This window comes from Protopterus annectens, chromosome 2.part0, assembly GCF_019279795.1.
Source record: "Protopterus annectens isolate FY-2018-M chromosome 2.part0, PAN1.0, whole genome shotgun sequence".
Lineage (NCBI taxonomy): Eukaryota > Metazoa > Chordata > Ceratodontiformes > Protopteridae > Protopterus > Protopterus annectens.
The window spans coordinates 644219676-644242189 of NC_056728.1; the positions used below are offsets into that span (position 1 = coordinate 644219676).

At 38.1% G+C, this 22514-nt stretch overlaps 1 protein-coding gene across 1 annotated transcript in view; it reads right to left on the reverse strand.

The window, feature by feature from the left end:
- ACO1 (aconitase 1) overlaps positions 1-22514 on the reverse strand; it is a 1039508-nt gene that overhangs the window by 444106 nt on the left and 572888 nt on the right. The window contains exons 9-10 of the mRNA XM_044061006.1: positions 16847-16947; positions 10109-10225 (exon numbers count right to left, since the gene is read on the reverse strand). Of these exons, the coding sequence (XP_043916941.1) occupies positions 10109-10225; positions 16847-16947 (218 nt within the window). The remainder of the gene's footprint in view (positions 1-10108; positions 10226-16846; positions 16948-22514) is intronic.

Genomic DNA, 22514 nt, shown 5'->3' on the forward strand with positions numbered 1-22514 from the left:
CCATGTTTGTGATGATGAGATCAAGTATATTTTCTCCTCTTGTGGGGATGGTGACTAGTTGTTCCATGGCATTTGAGTTTATGAACTCCAGGAACCTTTGGGCTAGAGAGTTTGGGCTTGAGTAGTGTTCCCAGTCTATATTAGGGTAGTTGAAGTCACCTACTATGATGGTGTTTGGAGATACATGTATCCCCTCCAGTGTTTTCAGGAAGGCCATGTGAGGTCCCTGAGTTTGAGAGGGTGGCCTGTAACATGCTACAAATTGCAGAGCAGTCTTGCCTATGGTTAATTGCACCTGGATGGTCTCCGATGCATCGTGCATTGCCACCAACCTTGAGGTGTGGGTGTCCTTTATGAATATGGACACCCCCCTCCTTTTTTGGTGTTGTCCGGATTTTGGGGCTGGAACGCATGATATGAGGTGAAACCCGATAGTGCTGGGGTGCTCTCAGGAGCCTTGAACCAGGTTTCTGTCACAGCACTGACATCGATGTTCTCCATACTGAGAAGGGCCTCGAGTGCGTGCATCTTGAGATTGAGACTTCTGGCATTGAGCAGCATTACCCTTAGGTTTTCTTTTTTGTGTTCTAGGGTGGTAGGTTTAGAATTTGAGCCTTGCCTAAAAAAGGCACTATGGGGGTGGCAAGAGCCTTTGCCAATATCCGGAAGACCAGGGGTGACAGGTGCAAGCCGTCCCTTGCGAAGCAGCGTGGCTTGTCCAGCATGTCATCCCAGGCAGACAGACATTGGATCCCCTTTGAATGACACCAGAATTTAAGCCAATTATTAAAGCTGATCATCTTATCACTGTATTGTGGCATCATTCTAGGTGAAGGTAGGATACTGCTCAAGGTCAGGGTCATACCTGCTTGGGCTACATAATCAGAGAGCTCCTCAATGTCTCTTTTCATGTAGTCCAAGGAGGCACGTCTCAGGTCGTTGACACCAGCGTGGACAATGACTGAGTCGTACTTGTACCTGCTGTTGAGAGACCTGAGTGCTTGCGTTATGTGGCGGATTCTAGTGCCCGACAGGCAGCTTACTGTGACCTTCTCCTTACTCAGTCTGGTGAGCGGACGCCAGTGTGTCTGACTATGGAGTCACCAATGACGAGTGTGTCTGGCATTGTGTTTGGCCTTAAGGGCTGTGACTGTTTGACACTCTGACTGTGTGGTCTATGTGTTGCATGTGTTTGGTCCTGAGCTGGTAGTTGTTTGGGTGTCTGCTTTGGTGGCCTCTGCTGTTTTGGTAGATTTTTGATCAGAGCCTCCGAGTATGTCTTTGTGTGATTATGTGTATGATTTGAAGTTGTGATGGTACTATGTGTGACTGGGTATGTAGTGTGTGTGGTTACCTTCTCCTCCTGTCTGGTCTTGCCAGTCCTATGTTGATAGAGCTCAGCCTCCAGTTTGGCCATATAGTTGCATCTCTCGCATGTATTTGTGTTTTGTGGGAGAAGGAGAGGATTGTCTGTGTACATGAGGCAATTGTAACATTGCCTCAATATTCCCAGGTTCACCAGTTGAGCAGGAGAGGACACTAGCAACTGATCCCTCAACATGCTAGAAGTAATAGATAAAAAACTTACAAAAGACTCCGAGGGATGTGGGTTCTAGGCTGGTGGGGTACTATCTATAATAAAAGTGCTTTATCAAGGTGCAAGTACTGTAGGAGCAAGTGCTAGGCTTTACAGATAGAGAATAGTCTACTTGGGAATCAAGTAGAGATGAACTTTTTAGTTATAGGATACGCTGGTTAGATCAGCAATACAGTTCGAGGAAGGTAGTTATAAGGGAAAATTTGAAGAGTGGAATTTAGGTAGCCCGAATAGTTTAACCTTGTTTAACCGCCGCTGCTCGTGTGCAACAGTGGCAACTCCGCGCTAACTCGTGCTTTATTGCAGGGGGCTGGAAAAAACAGGAAATGACCCAAAATGGCCAACAAATTACTAGTTGCTGTTTCTAACCACTCCTCTGAGGACAAACAAGCAGCTCAGTACTCCCCACTCCCACTGGTGAGTAAAGAAACTACCTCTGGCCACACAAGAAAATGGAGGAACACAGAAACCAAATACAAAGCCCAGGGATCAGCAAAATCTGATCACTGGAACAACTAGCTAGAAAAGTTTAGGAAAGGAGAAGTATTTTTTGGGGGTTTTTTTTAGTTTTTTTGCAAACAGACAGAAAAAATGCAGTAAATGCTTTGTTTTTCGACTAAATTGCTATCAAAGGCTGGTACACTTGAGTGTATTAGCCTGTTTGTTACTTTTAAGCAAAACTTTAGCCAACAAGTGCAATCAACAATTTAAGCACAGAAAAACAGGAAAATAAGGTAATAAAACAGTAATATAGGCACAAACAGTAGTCGAAAAGCTCAAAAGATCGAAAAATGCAAAATAAAAAGTTTAAAAAATACTTATAATCAGGAACTCTTCTTGCTGGTGTGACTACTGGAGTGACCTCTGGGTCTAATTTCACGGAACACACAACTGGAAGTTTGCCTAACTTGTCATTGAAAACATCAGCATACGCAGAAAATGGCTTCAGAAAACTTAGAACTCCGAAATACACTTATGTGATGAACTTCTTTAGCAAAATAAAGCAGATTCATTCTTATTTGGTTTGAATTTCTTCACCACCATAAGAAAGAAGTCTTGCACTACTGGCCACATTGAGTTGTTTTTTAGTTCTCACTTTAGCAAATGTGTCGGCTGATATAACATTACACTTGAAACCAGTGTCTACTTTGAGCTCTGTGGATTTTCCATTAATCCGGACAGTACAAAACAGTTCATTTCTTGTCAATAAATTCACTGCATCAACTCCTTCACTAAGAACTGATACACCATCTACATAGAAAGTTGACTGCTTCGGCTTTACTTGATCAACTTGCTTTATCGTGCAACCTTCTTTTTTTTTACAACTGTGCACGGTTTACTTGATTTGCAAAACTTTTGGAAATGGTTCCATTTTTTTTTACACTTGGGACACTGTTGACCAAATGCTAAGCACTTCTCTCTTTTAGACCCATGATTTGCACAACTGCGACAGCAATAAAGTTAGATTTAGGTATTGCTGATTCATGCATGTACTGCACTGAGCTTGAGCTGGAGCATGTTCCTTTCTTAGAGCTTTCTGGAAAGCTACTGCCTTCCTTGGAAACCCTGTAGCTGCCACATGCCTCGTTTGTTTGCCACATCTTTCATACTATCTACATTTGCTTTGGAGCCAAATGAAACCATGCTCTTGTCACTCACAAGCATACTTGTGTGTTTTTCTGTCACCTCATGGATTTGACAAATCTTTATGGCTTTGCTTAATGTTAAATCACTGTCATAAAGCAAAATCTTTCTCACAGCAGCACTATTAATACCACAAACAAGCCTATCCTCTATCAGCTCATCTTTTAAGTCACCAAACCGACACGTTTTAGCTCTGTTTCTCAGGTCCGTTATATAAGCTGCAAATGCTTCCCCTGATTTCTAATCTCTTGTGTAAAACAAATGCCTCTCTAATGTAATATTTGTCTGGAGGTTACACATTTCTCTGAACTTGTGCTTCAAACACTTGGGGTCTTCCCTTGATTCAGCCTGTACAACAATATGACAGTTTTCCCCTTCTTCTTCATATACTGCTGGTGCATACACAAATGAACGCGCTCTTTCTGTGGCCTTTGACCCAGCTAGGTTTAGCAAAATGAATGCCATGGTGCTTGCATCCCTGTCTGCATAAGCTGCCTGTATTAAAATATCATACTCTTGCTCAAATATTCTCCAATTCCCAGCAATATTCTGATCAAATACAAGTGGTAGGGGCTTTCGAAATCAGTGTGCCATATTAACACATTTCAGTTTGGCAAATAAGCACAAACATACACACATGCACATACGCCAGAAACTTATGCCAGTATTTGTAACTTTGCCCAGTGCCTTTGAGATTCTGAATTTGTACCTTTTGGGCTTTTCAAAATTATGCTAATGGACAAACTCACAGTACCTTTAAATAACTGGCTTTGTGAAATAAACCTCTCGGGCACTCTATACTTTTGCAATACTGTTTTGAAAGGCTAAATGCTAAAGTCATTTATCATCACTTTGCTAAAGTCATTTACCATCATTTTAAGAAACATTTCAACAACTTTACAATGCAACTGAATAACCCTTGGGCACTGTAATACTCTTGTAATGTCGTCCTTAAGAAATCACCTATCAGTGCAAGAAACATATCAAATAACTGCACAATAAAAATAAATCAGACATCTCTTGTCCAAAACCCAACACTTCAAAGTAACTGCACTTGCGAAGAACTGCATACAGCACACTGAAATGTCCCCAAAATGGCGATACCTTGCTAGGCAACCCTTTACAGTACAAGAAACACTCTGTAATGGCGGCACTTTGCGAACAGACACACCCAGCATAAGAAACTTTTTGAAATGGCTATACTTTGACTGTATTTCATGAAAGAGTTGCACCTTGAATGCAATAAACTCTTTGAAATACATGCAGAGTAATAAGCACACACTAAGCACTTTTACACAATTTGAGATACTTTGAATAACTTTAGTTATGCCCATGATACAATACAAAGTCGTAGTTATGCCAAAACACAGCACTTTGCCAAACACATGCAGTTACCTTGCTTTATTTTGCTTAATGTGCCCTTTTTTCCCTTATTATATTTGTTTTCCTAGTTTAAGCCCTTTTCATGCCCACTGTACTTTTCTTTTGCTCGTTTTACACTAATCATGCCCAGTTTTACCTTAAACACTCATGTTTTGCTTAAAACATGCTTGTTTTTGCTTTAAACATACTCATTTTGCTTTATTGTTGAACGTTTCATCAAATACCTTTATTTTAAACATTTCCTTTAGTTAAACTTTGTGTGCCTTCCGCTTGCTTAATAATGCGGTTTGTGCCCTTGTAATGCCCCTTTTTTATCTTTTCTGTCAAATAAACAGTTTATGCTATTTGTCATTATCTTTGATTCTTTTCTGGCTCTTTTTGTGCTCTTTCCTCTCAGTTTTATCTTCACTGTCATCTCTGCACCCCATGGCTCTGAATATTATTCTCTGCAATCCTGGTTCTGACACCATGTCACTCTCCTATCTAGGACATAATAGAAGAGTGGGTTCTGTTAAAGCAACTTTATTTTATACAAACATCACTATAGAAGTTTACTGTCTTCAACTTAGGCAACTTAAGATACAAACTAAACTGCAATCATGCATCCTCACTCTCTGGCTGCGCTTTCAGAATGGCACTAGGGATTGTGAAAGTCTGGAATTTATATGTGCACAACCTTGACATGCTTCTTAAGGATACAGCACACGCATCACTTGCACTCTGATCTACAGTGGCTCTGACTAGAAGATGACTGATAGGACTGGTGAGGAGTAAGTCATCCAGACAGGGGAACGCTCTGAACCTTAACAGTCTTATATGAGCTGCAACCACTGCCAGGCATTTGGTGAGCATCCAGGGTGCTGTGGTACGGCTAAAGGCCAGGACCCTGAACTGTAAATGTCTGGCTCCTAGCTGGAAGCAGAGAAATCTTCTGAATTGCCTGTGTACTTTGGATGTGCGCCATAAACCTTCAGGATGCGAACTATCACACCAATCATCCTTCCCATGACCAGGGAGGATGTACTGTACTGTGACCATTCAGAACTTGAGTATTTGACAGATTTAGGTAACCTGGCTGCACAAAACCTTTTGGATGACTCTTTTTGTCATCAGTCTTCCTATTTCTAGCACTGCTGCTTTTCTTTGGGAAGGAGGATGTTGGGCTGTTTCTTTGTCGTTGGGGTGGATAAAGAAAAGGAATAAAATAGCCTCTGGTAATTATCGTTTGCACCCAGACATCTCTGCTGATAGATGTCTAGCCTCTGGGTGCAGTCAGACAACCATTCGGCAAAATGGAGAAAGGGGCAGCAGAATGTTAAGTACAAGTTCAGCACTGGATAAGTTTAATTGTGTCTAGAACAGAAGCTATTGTTAGAAAAGGGATTAATTATTAGAGCACTTAAAAAAATAATGCACTAACTACAAGAATCGATCAGAATAGGTTAGAAAATAACTGAAAATGGGAATGGAAATGCAATATACAAAGGAACAGTGGGAAGATATTTGTATGGCTCCCAAGTACACAACAATGTCCAAAAGGTTTGGGATTTTTGCATGGAAGTGTTTGAACATGTACATTATACTCCAAGCGATTTCAGAGAAAGTTTCCTCATTAAAATAGCAAATGTTGCAAATGTGATGGAAAACAGACGAGTAACTGGGACCATGCTTTTTGGGAATATATTGAGTTGTCATAATTTAAAAATTCCCTACACAGTACTCTGTCAGAAATTATTTTAACTAAGGAAATTATTCCTTTGAGCTAGGATAAAGAAAATGAATTGCCTAGACATAGTAATGCCTTACTAAGTTTAATGCTGCTGGCTGACAAAAACACAATTACTAGAAAATGGAAATCCAAATCTAAACCAACTGAAACTGAAGTACTAAATGTTGTAAAGGAGATAAAAGAATTGGAGGGAGGATCTTAAGAACAGGGATGGAGCAAACTACATATAAATAAAACTTTCAAGAACAATGCAAACGGAAAATATTCAGGAGGAGGAATGACATTTCAGGAAGACAGAACATGAGCAATTTATGCAATGCTGGAGTGAATTGCACATGCACAATGCAAATAAGAGAGGATTGTAATGTTTTTTTTTTTATTTATTAATGTATGTATCCATGTTGTTACTAAATATATGCAAAACAGCTGCCAGAGTTACTCTGATATTCTTCTCTGGCTGTGTTTGCTTCTGAAGTCCCCTTTCTTTAAAATTTGGGAGTCTCAAGCACAGACCTTGGAAGACTGATCACTGAATTCAAAGGCAAAAAGACAGCAATTGACAATGATTTCTGGAAGTTAAGATGAGCTTTGTCTAAAACAATGTCCTTATCAAAGGATAAGCAGACGCTATATATGGTATGTACTACTTGAGTACGCCTAAATTTTGTAAGACAATGATAAAAGTACCCAAGGCAAAACGAAGTCAAAACTGCCCAACACTGCTATATACAGTCACGGAAACTTGGCTCAAGGCTGAGGAGAGCATCCCTCCCTTACCAGGCTATACCTTATCCCACACACTCTGCCCCCAAAATGAGGTCGGGAAGACTTAGGGTGGGGGAGTTTCAAAGACAAGCACACCTCCAGACTGGTTTGCCAGCATGATGCACTAGAATTTCTCCAGGTGCAACTGACAACAGACAAGACACCCACCTAAGTTATAGCCAGCTATAGTCCCTCCCCTCCATTACTCAGGACACTCACTCCTCCTACCTGGACCTACTTGACTCCATCAGGATACCCCCTAACACCCTGATCCTTAGTAACTTCAACTACCCCACTATAAACTGGGTGAACTATTCCTGCTCTAATGCACTCACCGAACGATTCCTTGACTCCATCAGTTCTAACGAACTAGGCCAGCTTGTCTCATCCCCCACAATGGGAGATAGCATTCTAGACTTGGTTTCACCAACATGGGTGACCACTGCACCACACCCATACTAAGCTCTTCCCTGGTGAGATTAGATCAGTCTGTCTCATTCAAAGTGTCTACCCTTTCCAATCTCCTCCCCCCTCCAGCCGTAACCAGGCTAAAAAAACTTCTCAAAAACTGACTACAACCTTCTAAGGGAGAGTATCAGTAGCTTCACCCCCCCTACCCCCGAGGATGCAGACAAATATGCTGAACAGTATGCCAGTGCAGTATACAAGCACCTGTACAACTGCATAGACTCAGCCATACCCAACAGAACTAAAACCTGCTCCTCAAGGAAACAACCTGCTCCTCAAGGAAACACAAACCTATCTGGTGAACATCCTCTTTCAACAGGTTGTAAAACAAAAGGAAGAAACTGTTTCCCAAGGGTAAAAAGACACAAATTCCCAACAGGAAAAACTACATCCTTAGCCTCAACAAGCAAATTAGATCACTAGTGAAAACCTCTAAAACCAATTATGAATCAAAACTAGCCTACGAAACAAAGGCTAACCACAAAGCCTTTTTCAGTTACATCAGAAACCTCCATGGCAAAGCCCAGGTTTGTTCCGAATTAGTTCTTAATGATACCACTTACACTGATCTTGTTGACAGCCAATCTGCTAGCAGGTTCAGAGCAAACCCCCCCATCCCCCTCAAAGGCCCATTCGACATCCCTGATACTTGCCCCACACCTAATATCTCCATAGATCAAATGTTAAAGGTCCTACCCAAGGCAAAGAACACAGCTTCCATGGGACCCGACAGTATCCCATGCTGTATTCTACAACATTTCCAGCAAGATTTAGCCCCGCCATTGAGTACCCCATTCAACCACAGCCTAAATTACAGGCTTAATTCCAGCAGAGGGGAGAACTGCCATTGATGTCTCTTTGCACAAAGGTGGTGCCAACTACTGACCCTATAAACTATTGCCCCATTAGCTTGACAAGTCTGATCTGTAAAGCCATGGAGCATATTATTATGGACCTCAAACACGGACATAGGCAATCTCCAAACACTTGACCCCAACCAGTTTGGATTCATCAAGGGCAGACCTTACCAGCTGAACCTGGCTGACTTTTTTGGGACTGTCACCAAGGCATTGGATGAGGGAAAGTCAATACATACAGCTTACCTTTACTTGGCCACAGCCTTTGACACAATCCTTCACTCAGACATCATTGAAAAGCTAACAACTTGGTCTAAATTCCTGTCTCATCAGGTGGATGGCCAACTGGCTCACTAACAGGACCCACAAGGTCAAAATAGATACCACCACCTCCAAAAGCAGACCTGTCACTAGTGGTGTTCCCCAGGGTTCTCTCCCGGGACCCCTACTGTTTGGCATCTACTTCTCAGAAGTCCCAGCAAAGACAAAAGGCCTGTGGTTGACCCAAGTTTGCGAACGACTGCAAGTTGGGTGCTATCACTGACTCCCCAAATGATGTCAGCATACTTCAAGAGGGTCTCACAGCAACAAATGGCTGGTGCCAAAGTTATGGCCTTAAGTTAAATACAAAAAATGTATTACCATACCATTTGGCAAAAACTCTGCCCTTTCTGATTACCACATCAACAGCAACCCCCTAAGCACACAAACTGAGGTGAGAGTCCTGGGTACATAGGTGGACAACAATCTCACATTTGACGATCATGTAGCGGCACTGGTCAGAAAAGTCTTTTACTTGGTTCATCTCATAAGTAAAGGGATTGCATCTAGAAAAAAGGAGGTTATTACCTCTCTGTACTCCTTCATTAGGCCAACAACAGAGTACAATGCCCCATTTTTTATGTAGCTCTCCAAACGCCTGCACCAACTGGAAAGGCCACAGAAATACCTCACAAGGAGAATCCATGGCCTCCAACACCTGCTCAAATCACTATCACTCTATTCGGTATCATACGGACTGCTCAGAAGTGATCTGTGTCTTGCCTACAAGGCACTCTCAGACCCTGCTCTACAAGAGATGCTCCATATCTGTAAGTCTAACTCCTTGAGCATTACCTGATTGAAAGGCTTAAATCTAATATGCGATATTAACAAAACCTGCTGGAGAGACAGGTTTGTCTCCCAGAGGCTGCTCCCTATCTGGAATAGACTTCCCATACACGCCAAACAAAGTATGTCGCTGACTCTCCAAGTGCAACCTTGATGAGTGGATGGGAAATCACAAATTTGTCTCAGGGGTTGCTCCTGTGTCCCTCATTGACAGAGGTGACAGGTGCTGATTGAGGTTTCTTTTTAGGGGATAAACTCTTGGCTAGGCTTGTAAGGGCTCCAGGGCCATTAGCCTAGCGATCTCCTATGATCCTATGGAAGCAACCAAACACAGATACAGCAAAAGAAAATATGAAAAGGATGCTACTATGCATATTTCTTTGCAGAGTAATCACCCAGCTGTGTACTAAATTAATGTTGTCTTTCATACTTATGACAATGGTACTTCTGCTTAAAACACCACATGACTTACAAAGAAATGCAGCAAGATACAAGATCGCACTGCACTTACAGATGATTTGGCAGGCTGTTTTACTATTCACAGTCATTGCTTACCTTTGCACACAAACAGCACTCAAAATCCTTCTTCATGTCACATACAGATACTTTGTCCTGTGGCCTCTTCGGTCCACTGCAGCATGGAACTACAGTACTGAGATCTAGCTCCACAACCTACCAAAAACAAAGAATATGCACATTTTAATATATGCAAAGCTTAGATAACTCAGTGCTGCAAACTATTATGATGCAAGACAATCTCTCTCTCAGCTGGACCTCCAGAGAAGATAGAACACAATCCTGGTAATGGCACATTACATCACTAACTCAAAGGCTTAAACTGATAAGGACTACAGCAAGAAAAAATCTATCCAGCTTTCTTAATGTGTTAGAACAGTCTCCAGTGCCTCTGTGACAAAAGGGACTGGAATAGTAAAGTCAAGGAAGGGTGGAACAGTTATAGGACAATACCCTTTCTCAATGATGTTCAGAACCAATCTGTATAAAAAATGATTCACCAGACTGGGGGTAAAGCTGAACCGACTCCCATATGGGTGGGTCCTTCAGAGGCAAACATGACTCTCACTTGGTCTGCTGAATTAGAGACCTACTGAGTACATGGATGGAGGAGCCAGGCATGGCACTGACTATCTGTCAAGCTCTGATACCTGACTGCACTAACAGATGTCAGCAAGCTTGAAGTGACAATATATAAACTGTGGACAGACTTGTGCCCCTCCTCTAGAGATCTTCAATAATCTCCAGGATTAAGTCCTCAAAAGAAGACCTCACATCAGAAAGGGACATCCAAAATGTCCCAGCAGCAAATCCTCTCAGAAAAGGAGATCCTACATGATGCAGCCTCATGCAGAAAACTACTTCAGGAGACTTTTTTTTTTACTTTAACTGCAGCAACAAAGGTGTGGGAGAAACATGAAAAAATATATTAAAGGCGGTACAAATAATATCCTCAACAACCTTTTTTTTCTTGTTTTTTTACAGCCAATATTTATTGGTTACCACATTTTTATTTCTACATTCTGTGCAATCACCACGCATGGTGCATTTATTACTTTGACTGCTGACGGAACCATTTTATGGTTAAATGTTTATAAATTACCAAAAAAACTAGCCTCATCTTAGACAATCATTTAACTTTCAGTAACTTGCCACTGTTATGCATGTAAATCCAAATATCACAATCAACTAATTCTATGAAGCCAATCTCAAATTTGATTCAACATTGTTCCTTAAACAAAAAAAAAACAAAGTTATCTATTTACAATACAATCTGAGATCAGGAATTAAACAGTGACAACATTATTCTGTTTTCACCATATTTAAAATTGTAACAATTGTCCCAGTGACTTCACAACTTCTAAAAAGGAAGCATACATCTTCCTTGAACTCTCGTAACTGACAAGCTGATCAGAGTTCAATTACCTGAAGGTCTGCATCATCCCATTTACCACCTCATCTCTATCATTTGCTCTTAAAATCTCAGGTGTTTGTTCTTTACTTTCAAAATGCGCATTACATTTTCTTGTGTGTCTATTTTATTACTGCATGTACTTCTATTTTCCCCAAGGTCTAACTTCTTTTAACATAAAGACTTGTTTAATAATTTTACGTATACAAGGCTGTATGTAATTGCTCCTTATATTCCTTTCCTAGATCTACTTAAATGCCCATGTGTGACCTTACTGAATCCTCATAAGGCACTATGCCTATCATGTGCTTCAATCTGGTTACATATTCAATACCCTGAATCAAATAATAATCAGCTGTGTGGCCTTACAGTATATGCCTCCAAATCTGAAGTCCCAAACCACTCTTGTTTCTTTGTTAGTATTAGCTTTTTCCTATTGCATTCACTCTCTTTTTATTTCAAAGAAACTCCTTCATTTCCTATTCATACCGGACTTTCTCGCCGCGGTGGTACGGCGGTAGCATTGTTATCGCACAGCAAGAGGTTCTCCCATTCGATTCTCGGCTTGGCTTGGCAGGGCCTTCTGTGTGGAGTCTGCATGTCCTCCCCGTGGTTGGGTAGCGTTCGAAAAACATGCGTGCGTAAATGGGCATGCCTTCGTTGAAGATTGGGCGTCAAGCTGGCACCTTGGCATTTCGTAAAAAATCTACTGCCAATCATTAGCAGACCGGAGTTCCACTGTGGCGACCTCTTACCGGGAAAAAGCAGAAAGACAAACAACATTCTTCCATACCGGACCTCAAGGTTGATGCCTACAAGCCTGATCTACATAAAGAACAAAAGGAAACCTACAACATTTTAATTACTCTATTTTTGGACATTGACAGTAAAATACATGTCTATACTCTTATTGAAACTATGATATTTTGAGCAATTTCTTTCTACATTTCTTCAGCTGCTTGCTCAACATCCCCACTACAACAAAATTCCCCAAGTAATTGATCTTATCATTACCCCATGAAAAGGGGATACTCTGTATTAGTGTTTTGGGACATAATTCATCACTATAGACCTTGGTTTTACTTCATTTGCATTACCATCCTGCTATACTATTAAAATATTTCAGTTTATCAAATGTAATTTTTATATCACATTACTGACTAGTAATATATATATATATATATATATGTTGTCATACGAAAGGGTTATTTTCTCATTAGCATTTCTTCATTTATATTACTCTTAGCTAATGGCTAATAGTAATGGTAACAGTGGACACTCCCTGTTTAATACCCTTAAATGCTGTGGACAGCTCACTATCACACTTCACCCCTAGCTTGAACTCCTCTGTAAATAATAATTATCCATGTTTGTGGAAACCCAAGTGCCCCAAAAGATCTCTCTATAAATTCCCAGCTCACTTTCTTAAATGTTTTTTTGCCATCCAAACCTATTAATATATTGCCATCCAAACCTATTAATATATTACTACTGTCCAATGCATCCTTTCGAATCGCAAAGGTTATGTTAATACTGTTAAATGTCTGTCACCTTCTATAAACCCACACTCATTCAGGTCTATCATTCTCGGCATTATCTTTACTATTCCTTTCACCTAACTTGTCATACTTTATAATCATGACTCAGAATCGAAATGGATCTATATGATCCTGAATCAAGGAGGTCTTTCCCCTTCTTTGGTATAACTACCACTACTGCTTCTTTCAAAGCCAGGAGCAAATCCTCAACCAGAAAAATACTGTTAAAAAAGCACTAGCCAAATTTTTATTTTCTCACATTCCTTTTTAACAAATATTGGAATTCTATCCCTACCAGGGTTTTTCCCTGCATTCTGGATTCTCTGTGCTTTTTATTTCAATTTCCTTTATTTTTGATGTTATTATCCCTGGACAGCCGTGGTGGTGCAGCAGTTAGCATTGTCATCTCACAGCAAGAGGCTCTCTGGTTTGATCTTCGGCTGGGGTGTCTTCTGTGCGGAGTCTGCATGTCCTCCCTGTGGTTGTGTGGGTTTCCTCCTGGTGCTCCGGTTTCCTCCCACATGCTGCAAGTGGATTGGAAACACTAAAATTGGCCCTAGGCGTGAGTGCGTGTGCCTTCAGTGAAAGGTTGGGCGCCGGGCTGGCAACTCGACACCGTAAAACCTCCACTGCCAATCATGAGTGGACAAGGTGATCCGCTATGGTGACCCCTAACTGGGAAAAGCTGAAAGAGAGAGATAAATCCCTCTTTCTAACCTTAACTGATGAAGTTTAAATTGTCGAAAAAAATCTTATTTCTTGTGTGCTGCTTCTCAACCATTACATCTTGTTTATATAGTATGATGCAATAGGTTGAGAGGTTCATAGGTAAGTATTAGGCTAGCTGCCCTTGCAGGCCATTTTAGGCCTAGCCAACTCCCCGTTTGTGCTCAAATTTACCTATCCCATTTGGTTAGAGACTGGCCTTATACAACTTATGTTCAATAATTTTACATTACCCCAAATGAGAATAACTGTGATCATATCAAAGATAATTTGAGGGGACCCATGCATGGGATAAAGTATTCAGGAGCTGCCTTTGTCCATTAATAGCACAGGAGGAAGTCATGGTAAATTTTCTGTTTCCCATCCACAGATCCACATTGTGCTCGAATATTGACAGGGAGGAATTTTTTAACACGGATGGAAAGTCAGTTCCAGAGCAGGGGTATTCTCTGCGAGATGCACCTTGTCTCTCCAAACCTTCCTCCAAACCATTCTGTTGATGTTGCAGAAATGGTTTAGATCCCTAGACAGACTATTTCTGATGCCATTTGACTTGCTGATATGCAGTAAATCCATCAGTATTAGTTCAGAAGATGCCCGTTATGCCAGACACAGATCACCCCTTAGCAGTCTAAGATACAGAGTATAGTGATGGCACTTTGAGTTGGTCCATGTACGCCATGTTGCTTAGACCTTGTATCTTTTTAGTAAGGTATCTCTGTGGGTGTTACAATTGTTGCATACATCAGGATAGATACATGTGAAGGGGGCATTATATTCAATGACTGCCTAAATGAGGGCTGAGTAAAGGGGGAGAATGATCCCTAAATCTAGACAATACATTTTTGTATACAAGCTGTGCAAATATAAGTTAGTATCCTGTCCTCTTTCTTCCTGTCCACCAGCCCATTAACATTCCAAACTAAGTCAATTTGTACTGTAGTAAAACCACTTACATTTTATTCTGTTTAATTTTTTTTTTGTTAAAAACTTGTTCTTCATAATCTGTGCATCACTTTTTATATCATTTGTCCTGTGGAAACAGAATTCCTTCCCTACCCAATAAACAGCACAACTACATACATATTTTTCTCAAGGGAAAAGAGTTGATGCTCTGTACAAACAACAGTGTAAAGCTTCTTCCTGTCCTCTCTAATCAGAGTCAAACCCTGATATAGTCCCATAGGATGGAGAATATGTAATGTAAATCACTAATCTGTTTATTTCACTTGAATGCAGCATTTTATTCCTGAAGGCATCATTGTGTTACTAGACAGACTATTTACCACACGATTTACATTCTTTCATTTTGCGTATTCATTTCTACAGGTTACTTATTCCTGCATCCAGTAAGCTTTTTTAATTTCTCTTTTATCCTTCATTTATCCAGATGAAGTTACTCTACCATCTTGCAGTCAAGAACAGGAAGGCAAGTTACATTCCAATGGCACTACAAAATTTTGTTTTGGAATCAGGAAAAGGCTTCATAGGAAATCTCTACATTAAAGATTCATAATTTAACTTCTACGTTTGTTGACCAGTTCCCTGCTCATATTCTACCTGTTGAGGGCCTATGTAGGTTTTTCCTCCATAAACATACAAGGCTCAGACTAATGCAGGATACAATTTTCATTTATTAGCATGATCGTATGGAAGGAAGAAAATCATTTCTGTTACTTTTTCCTAATGAAAAGTTATTACCTACATACAGGCTAGGTGATACCATGTTGTGGAGCATTCCTTGGGTTCTCGGGAAAGAACAGGAAATTCAAGACATTCAAATATGTTTTTATGTAACAGTACAGAGACTGCTGGGCACCTTAAAGTACACTTCTAGCCCTCTCCAAAGGAAAGATCCTCAATAAAAAAAAATAGTGGTGAAAAGGAATTATCCATTTCCAAAAGGGGATCCTCCAAACTCGAAATATTCTACAATAGTAGCAGATTAAGACAAATAAAAAATATTTTCTCTTCATATCCAGAGCCCTACACTTGGGCTCCTCAAAGGCTCTAGCAAAGACAAAAAAAAAACCAACAAAAAAAACAATGCATAGTCAGCTCGACACCACTGCTGGCACTACAACAACGCATGATGGGAAAGCGCATGTCATGCACAACCCATGACTGTAAGCAGCAAACGGTGGGCTTGCTCCTCAGCTGCCTGCCGGACATCAAAAATGCCGAAAAATTCTGGAAAGTGGCAGTGTCTCTCTCCCAACAGCAGCAGCTAGTGTAGCATTTCTTGTTACATGTTACCCACATTCAAAGAAAGAAATGGACAAGTACTTGTCATTACAGAATGACAACCCAAGTGAGAAAGGAAGCAGCAATGAACATACAGTGAACTATGAAGTGAATCCAGTCTTCGGTACCACAGGGCAAGTCTTTTAGTCCCTTATCTTTCTTTGTCATATATTTTTTGTATGAATTTCAGTTGGCCCTTTTGCTAGACTTGACTGCAGCCACACACTCGTTGTTGGGGTACAGTTTAAGCTTTTCTTGCTGATGTTGCTGGAGGAAGAAATGGCAGAGACAGCAATAATACATACTGTATTCTGGATCAATGCAAAACAAGCAATGCCTATGGTAGCAGCCTGATTAGTTACAGATGAGCACAGTGACTTAAGTAAGACTACACTTGTTAGGCACCAAATGCAGGAACTCTCCAACTAACACCATAAGGAAAGCCAAGCTCTTGAGCTGATGGAAATGAAAAATGAAGATTGCTGATGGTGTCTCTGTCCATTAACCCTGCCTTAGAGCTTCTGTCTGTAGATGAAAGAGGCTACAGCTTTACAAATCTGGGGACGTTTATCAACTACATAACAGGGCACATTAATTGTACCCATGCATTAGCTACACTGCAGATGATCCTTTAAAATAAGAATGTTTACTAAATAACTCGACAGATTCAGAGTTACAAAATGGGAAAAAGAGCACTTCTCCTATCTAACAAGATGCCGCAGACAAAGCAGTAAAACAGTAAATCAACATTTACTGCAACATCACCAATAACCCACAGATGTGCATTCTTAACAAGAAAATTAGCAAAAGCCTTTCAAGTAGCTCACATTTTCCATGATGGACAGGACGAGTCTTTACCTGGGAAAATTCTGGATCCTGTGATGCATCACTGAAATCTCTAAACATTTTAATAGCTTTCAAATACTTCTCGATAAAGTTTAGCTTTTCTTGCTCCCGGCCTAAAAAACATGAAATGACAAAAGCAATGAAACACCTGCTTCAGTTGATACAATGCATACTACAGAGAAAAATTTTGCATTTTTATATGTACGGTATAAATGTGATCCTCACTACGTGGCAAAGTAACACCTTTCCTTGACTTCTTTAATCATTTATACACCTCAAAGACAGCTGGGAATTCAGCAATTTGATATTTATGGGTCAGCAGGCTTGAACTGACAATATTCTACCAGCTGGGAGAGTGCCTGACAAAAGATCTACCAGATCCAGCTTCCTTGTGCAATTCCCTGACTTTTGACCAAGCAAAAGTGCAGGACAAAGCTCGTCATAATGCTTTTTGTTAGATATTACTAAGTTTTTGTTAATTTGGAACAGGGGTCTCAAATTCAAATGATCACACAGGCTGCATGATGAATAGTACATTTAGCAGAGGAAAATTTCCAAAACAAAAAGACAGGTAAGATGGAAATATAGTGCAGTAGCTTTCTTCATCCAACATTATGCTGTTTTGAGGTCTAAGGGCTACAAGTTTAAGAGTCCTGATTTGGGGGAACTGGCAGTGTGGTGGATGTGTTGTCAAGTCAGTCAGTTGCCTGGTAAGGAGTGGGCAAGATAAGCTGTCAGTGGAGCACTATAAATGTAGACAACCCTCACAAATATGAATGTAGTCATGCACAAATTTTAGAGCTATAAAGACAATGAACTGCATTGGAAGCAGCTGTTACCCTTAACACAAGAAACTTCTCATAATTTTGAAAGTCTGGTTGAAATAGCTATAAGGGCTAGGACAGACATAAGAAGGATTCAGTTTCATTTATGTATTTATTTATCCCTTGTTAACTGGATAGGTGGAATGGTCATTTACTTTTATTGTCTTGACCTGGGCTACAAGACAGAATCACATACATACATTAATGCAGAGGCTGAATAAACAAACATTTACAATGATAATAAGAATTACAAGAATACAGCAGAAACTCGTCTACAGCACAGAGCACAAGTCTAAAATGAATAAAACCTTAACAGCATTTTAACTGTGCACACAGAGAACAGATTAATAGGCATAAGCAGTGATGTAATCAATGTCAGGGATGCAACAGTTGGCACATTAACTTTTAACGCAGAAGACTGTAGGTTCTATTCCCACACCAAGTAAAGGATTGTTGCCACTACAAGTCCAGCATAAAAGGAGTACTGCACTCCTGAATGTGCAGTCATCCTTTGAATGAGATGTTAAACCAAGGCCCCATATATTTGAGCTGGTGGTAGCTCAGGTGGATATAAAAGATCCCATGGCACCTATCGAAAAGACTAGTTTTTTTATTGATATATACATATTTATTTTTATTTTATTTTATTTGCAGTTGGTTTACCAGGATAGATAGTCCATTGGGCCAAAGTGAACCCGTTTTCAATGGAGTCCTGGGGAGAAAAGCTCCACAACTAAATAGGTTACAGTAGAGTAATTCATACTAGTTATACAATTTATATTATAATACAAACATTTTGACGCAAGAAAACAATTTCAAGTAGTACAGCAAAAACAAGAATAATACAGACTACTGATAAAATTAATAGATTGTACATACAAAGGAATATTACATGAAAAGTATTGCATGAAATATTGAGAATTTGTATCATATTAGGAAGCACTGTATGACACTACTGAGAAATAACATATTGGGAAGCAAGCCCTTAGGAGATAAATACATATATTTATATATTTACATTATTTACATCTATTTACAAATCTCCATACATTATAACTTCAATTTAAGCACCCACAACCAAAACATTATTTTCTTGAAAATCTTTTGTCAAAGTCCATTGCCACTGTATTTAATTTCAATTAGTTGCTTGTTCCATATAGTCCATGAAACAAATTATTATATCCATTTTCTTCACTTCTTCCTGTTTTCGTGCACCATAATAACCAAATTCTATTAAGTCCATATTTATTTGCTCAAATTTTAATAAACTTTTCACCCTATTATGTTTACATATTTCTTTCCACAAATTATTAATTCTTTCACATTTCAAAACATGCTCAGTAGTCTCAAACTCCTCATGTTTACTACATACTCTATTTTGCTTTTTTTTTGCATGGCAAATTTGCCTTAACCGGCAATTTTCTAATAGACAATCTCCATAAACATTCATTATGTTCTTTAATCATTTTATAGAAGATATATCTCACAATTATGGCTTTTTTCTTATCCTTTTCCAAATCTTTTCATGGAGCAATGCAATAAAATGCTTTCACAATACTTAAGTACCATTCCTTTCTATTTTTCCTTTCTATTTTTCTTACATACATTCTTTTTTATCTCACAATGTTGTTTTGGTACTCTTTCATTTCTTCATTCACAATGCTTTTAATTAACTTCCATTCCTTCTCATAATTCTTTGTATTTATAATGTAGCATCATTTCTATCAAGCTTTTTTTCCCTTCATAATTTCCTTTAATGCCTTATATAAAATTGAAGATGCTACATGTATTATTGGGTTTATTATACCCAAGCCCTCTTACTCTTCTTTCATATACAGAATCCTTCTCTTGACTGGATTCAGTCTAGAGCCTCATATACAAGAAAATATAATAATCATTAGTTCATTTTCATACTTAATAGGAATCATATAAATGTTAAGCAACATAAGCAATTTTTCCCCATTACCATGGTGTTTAACAAATGTGCTATTTTTCTACATGAAATCCATATGATTTCCAAAAAATAGTTATATCCTTTACTTTGAGTACATTATCCCATTGTTGTCTGTATTCATTCCTTCCAAATATTACTCCCAATATATCTACATATAACTCAGTACCTCCTATCATACCTTTCTCTTCATACTTAAACCATTTTTTTAATTTATACTTAATTTTTCATTTACTTTTTCATCCATACTTTAACAATTAATACATCATTCACATAATTATACATTATTGGCAATTGTACTTCATCATTTTGTACCCACCACCACTTGACATTTTATTAATTTCCTTCACTATTACATTCATAACTAGAGAGAAAATTACACTACCTTTATTCCACATTCTAATTTTACTTCTTCTCCAATCCAGCCATTTACATTTAGTTTTGCATATTTCCTTTCATAAACAGATTTTACTTGCAATATTTTTTGCTTACATTATGCCTGCAAAAATTCCCCAAAATGATTGATATTGCATAGCATAGGCTTTACTTACATCCCATATCATAACTTTCGCTTCTACATTTTTATTTATATCAACTATTTCTCTCATTATCCATAATACATTTCAGACTTCCTTTTCCTTTTATTCTGAATACATTTGGTCATATATTCTCTATCCATTTTTTGCAACCTTTTTGTTATTATTCCTCATAAAAATGTTATAATCCGTATTATTCAATATTATAGGTCTTCAGTTTTTATCGCCTCTATTTCCTTTTTTAAATATAAATTTTATAACTCCTGCACGTATTTCTCTTTAATTCCAGTTTTGAACCATTCACTCAACTTCTACATAAATTATTTTTGCCACTCTCTCATTTCTTTATACATACCGTACTCAATTCAATCCAATCCTGTTGCAGAATTCATGTTACTATCTTTTAGAATTTCATTCAATTCTTGCATAGTTATTTTTTGTTCTAAATACTCATTACCTTCATTTTTTAAATTTTCACCTTTATAAATTTGTTCTACATTTTCTTCTCTTTTTAACAAAATTCCAATACACATTCTTTAATTATTTTGTATATTCCTTCTTGCTGTCTTATTTGCTTACCTTCCCTATTTTAATTCTCTTATTTTTCCTTCATGGTTTTACTGAAATATGGTACTACCGCTTCTTTCTTTCCTTGTAAACAATACTCTTGTAAATATAACAAGTTATTAATTTTAATTTGATTAATTTTCTATATTACTTTCTTTTTCATAAAATGAATTTTTCTTGTGTCTCTAGATGTTTCTTGACATATTATCGTGCATCTCTTTCTTTTCTTTTTTCCTTATACATCCTAAAACATTTTATATGTCATTTTAAAATTAAGACACCAAAGAGTCCAATTCTCATAAAATTCTCATATAGTCATACGATTTTTCCAAATTCCATATGTTTTTTTTCTCTTCAAAATCTAATTCCTTTTCATTAATTCTCCTTATTCCTTTTCCTATTCTTATATATTCATTTTCCAGTACTTTAACCCATATAGCCACATGATCTAAAAATCCTGCATTCTTTATTCCTTTTTATAACTTATAAACTATCAGACATTAAAAGAAATAATCAATTTCTGTCCCAATTTTATTCCTTTTGTAGGTCCAGTGGTTATTCTCCCATACTTAAATTTCCACTTCTCATAATTTCTTTAACCATTTTAACATCACAATTGCTCTTATTTTTTCTTAAATTACAATTAAAATCACCCACCACCATAATGTCTATATTTAAACAAACATATTTAAGAATATTTTTAAACATTCTTTCTCTCTCTCTTTGTTACATATGCATATAAAGCTACAATTCTATATACATTTTTTCCATCTCAAGTCTATTACCATAATTCGTCCTAGATCCACTATGGTTACATCTAATATTTTAATGCTTTCTTGACATAATATACATATGCCCAAGCACGTTTCTTTCCCATGTTCCAAACTACCACACCATTCCAAAGTTTTTCAGTTTGTATTCTTTCTTCCTCTGTTAATATATCTTCTAAAAGAATAATATGTGCATCTACTTTAGCACGCCATTATAATATACCTATTCTCCTTTGAAGATTTTTCATACTGTCCACATTTATAATATTTGTAGCTTTTAAGAACAGTTAGTGTAATAAAATGTTTATCCCTTTTCTATTTTCCTCTAAGCATTACATTTTTGAATTTTCTTTTCCTTTAACTCATTTCCCTATTGAATTCTTATTTCTTACTGTGCGCCAATCAGCTTCTTCCTCACTTGTCTTCTCTGTTTCTGCCTTGTTACTTTCTCTAACTTCATGTATAAGCACTTTATCAGTCACATCTTTTTATACATTTTCTTGTATAACACACTCTTCTCTTTCTCCTGTATAACTTAATTCTCTTGCACATTCATTTCACATTCTAGCCATGAATGACCAGTATTGCCACATTTTTTGCACTTTAAATCCCCTTTTTTTACATTATGCCATATTTTGCAACACATCTTTTTTTCACATTAATTGATTAAATAATACTTTTTTCCATAAAAATAAGTCTTTGGTTGACCCCTGTATCTCACAATACCACTATTACCATGAACATTAATACTAGGTACATACATAACATTATCATTTTCCATTTTCAGCATTACTCTACATTCCCATGCTCAGTCCACAGTCCTCTTTTACCATATACTTTTGTAGTGTCCATTACCACCTTAAAACACGATGTTCTATAACAATACAATAACAGCTATGAATGAAAAATTGTGCTGTGATGTAATTTATATAGATTTAACTTCAGCATTTGACAGGGTTATATACAAAACACTTAATAAATTAGTACAACTACGTACTGATATTATATTCTTGACATGATGGACACCTGCAT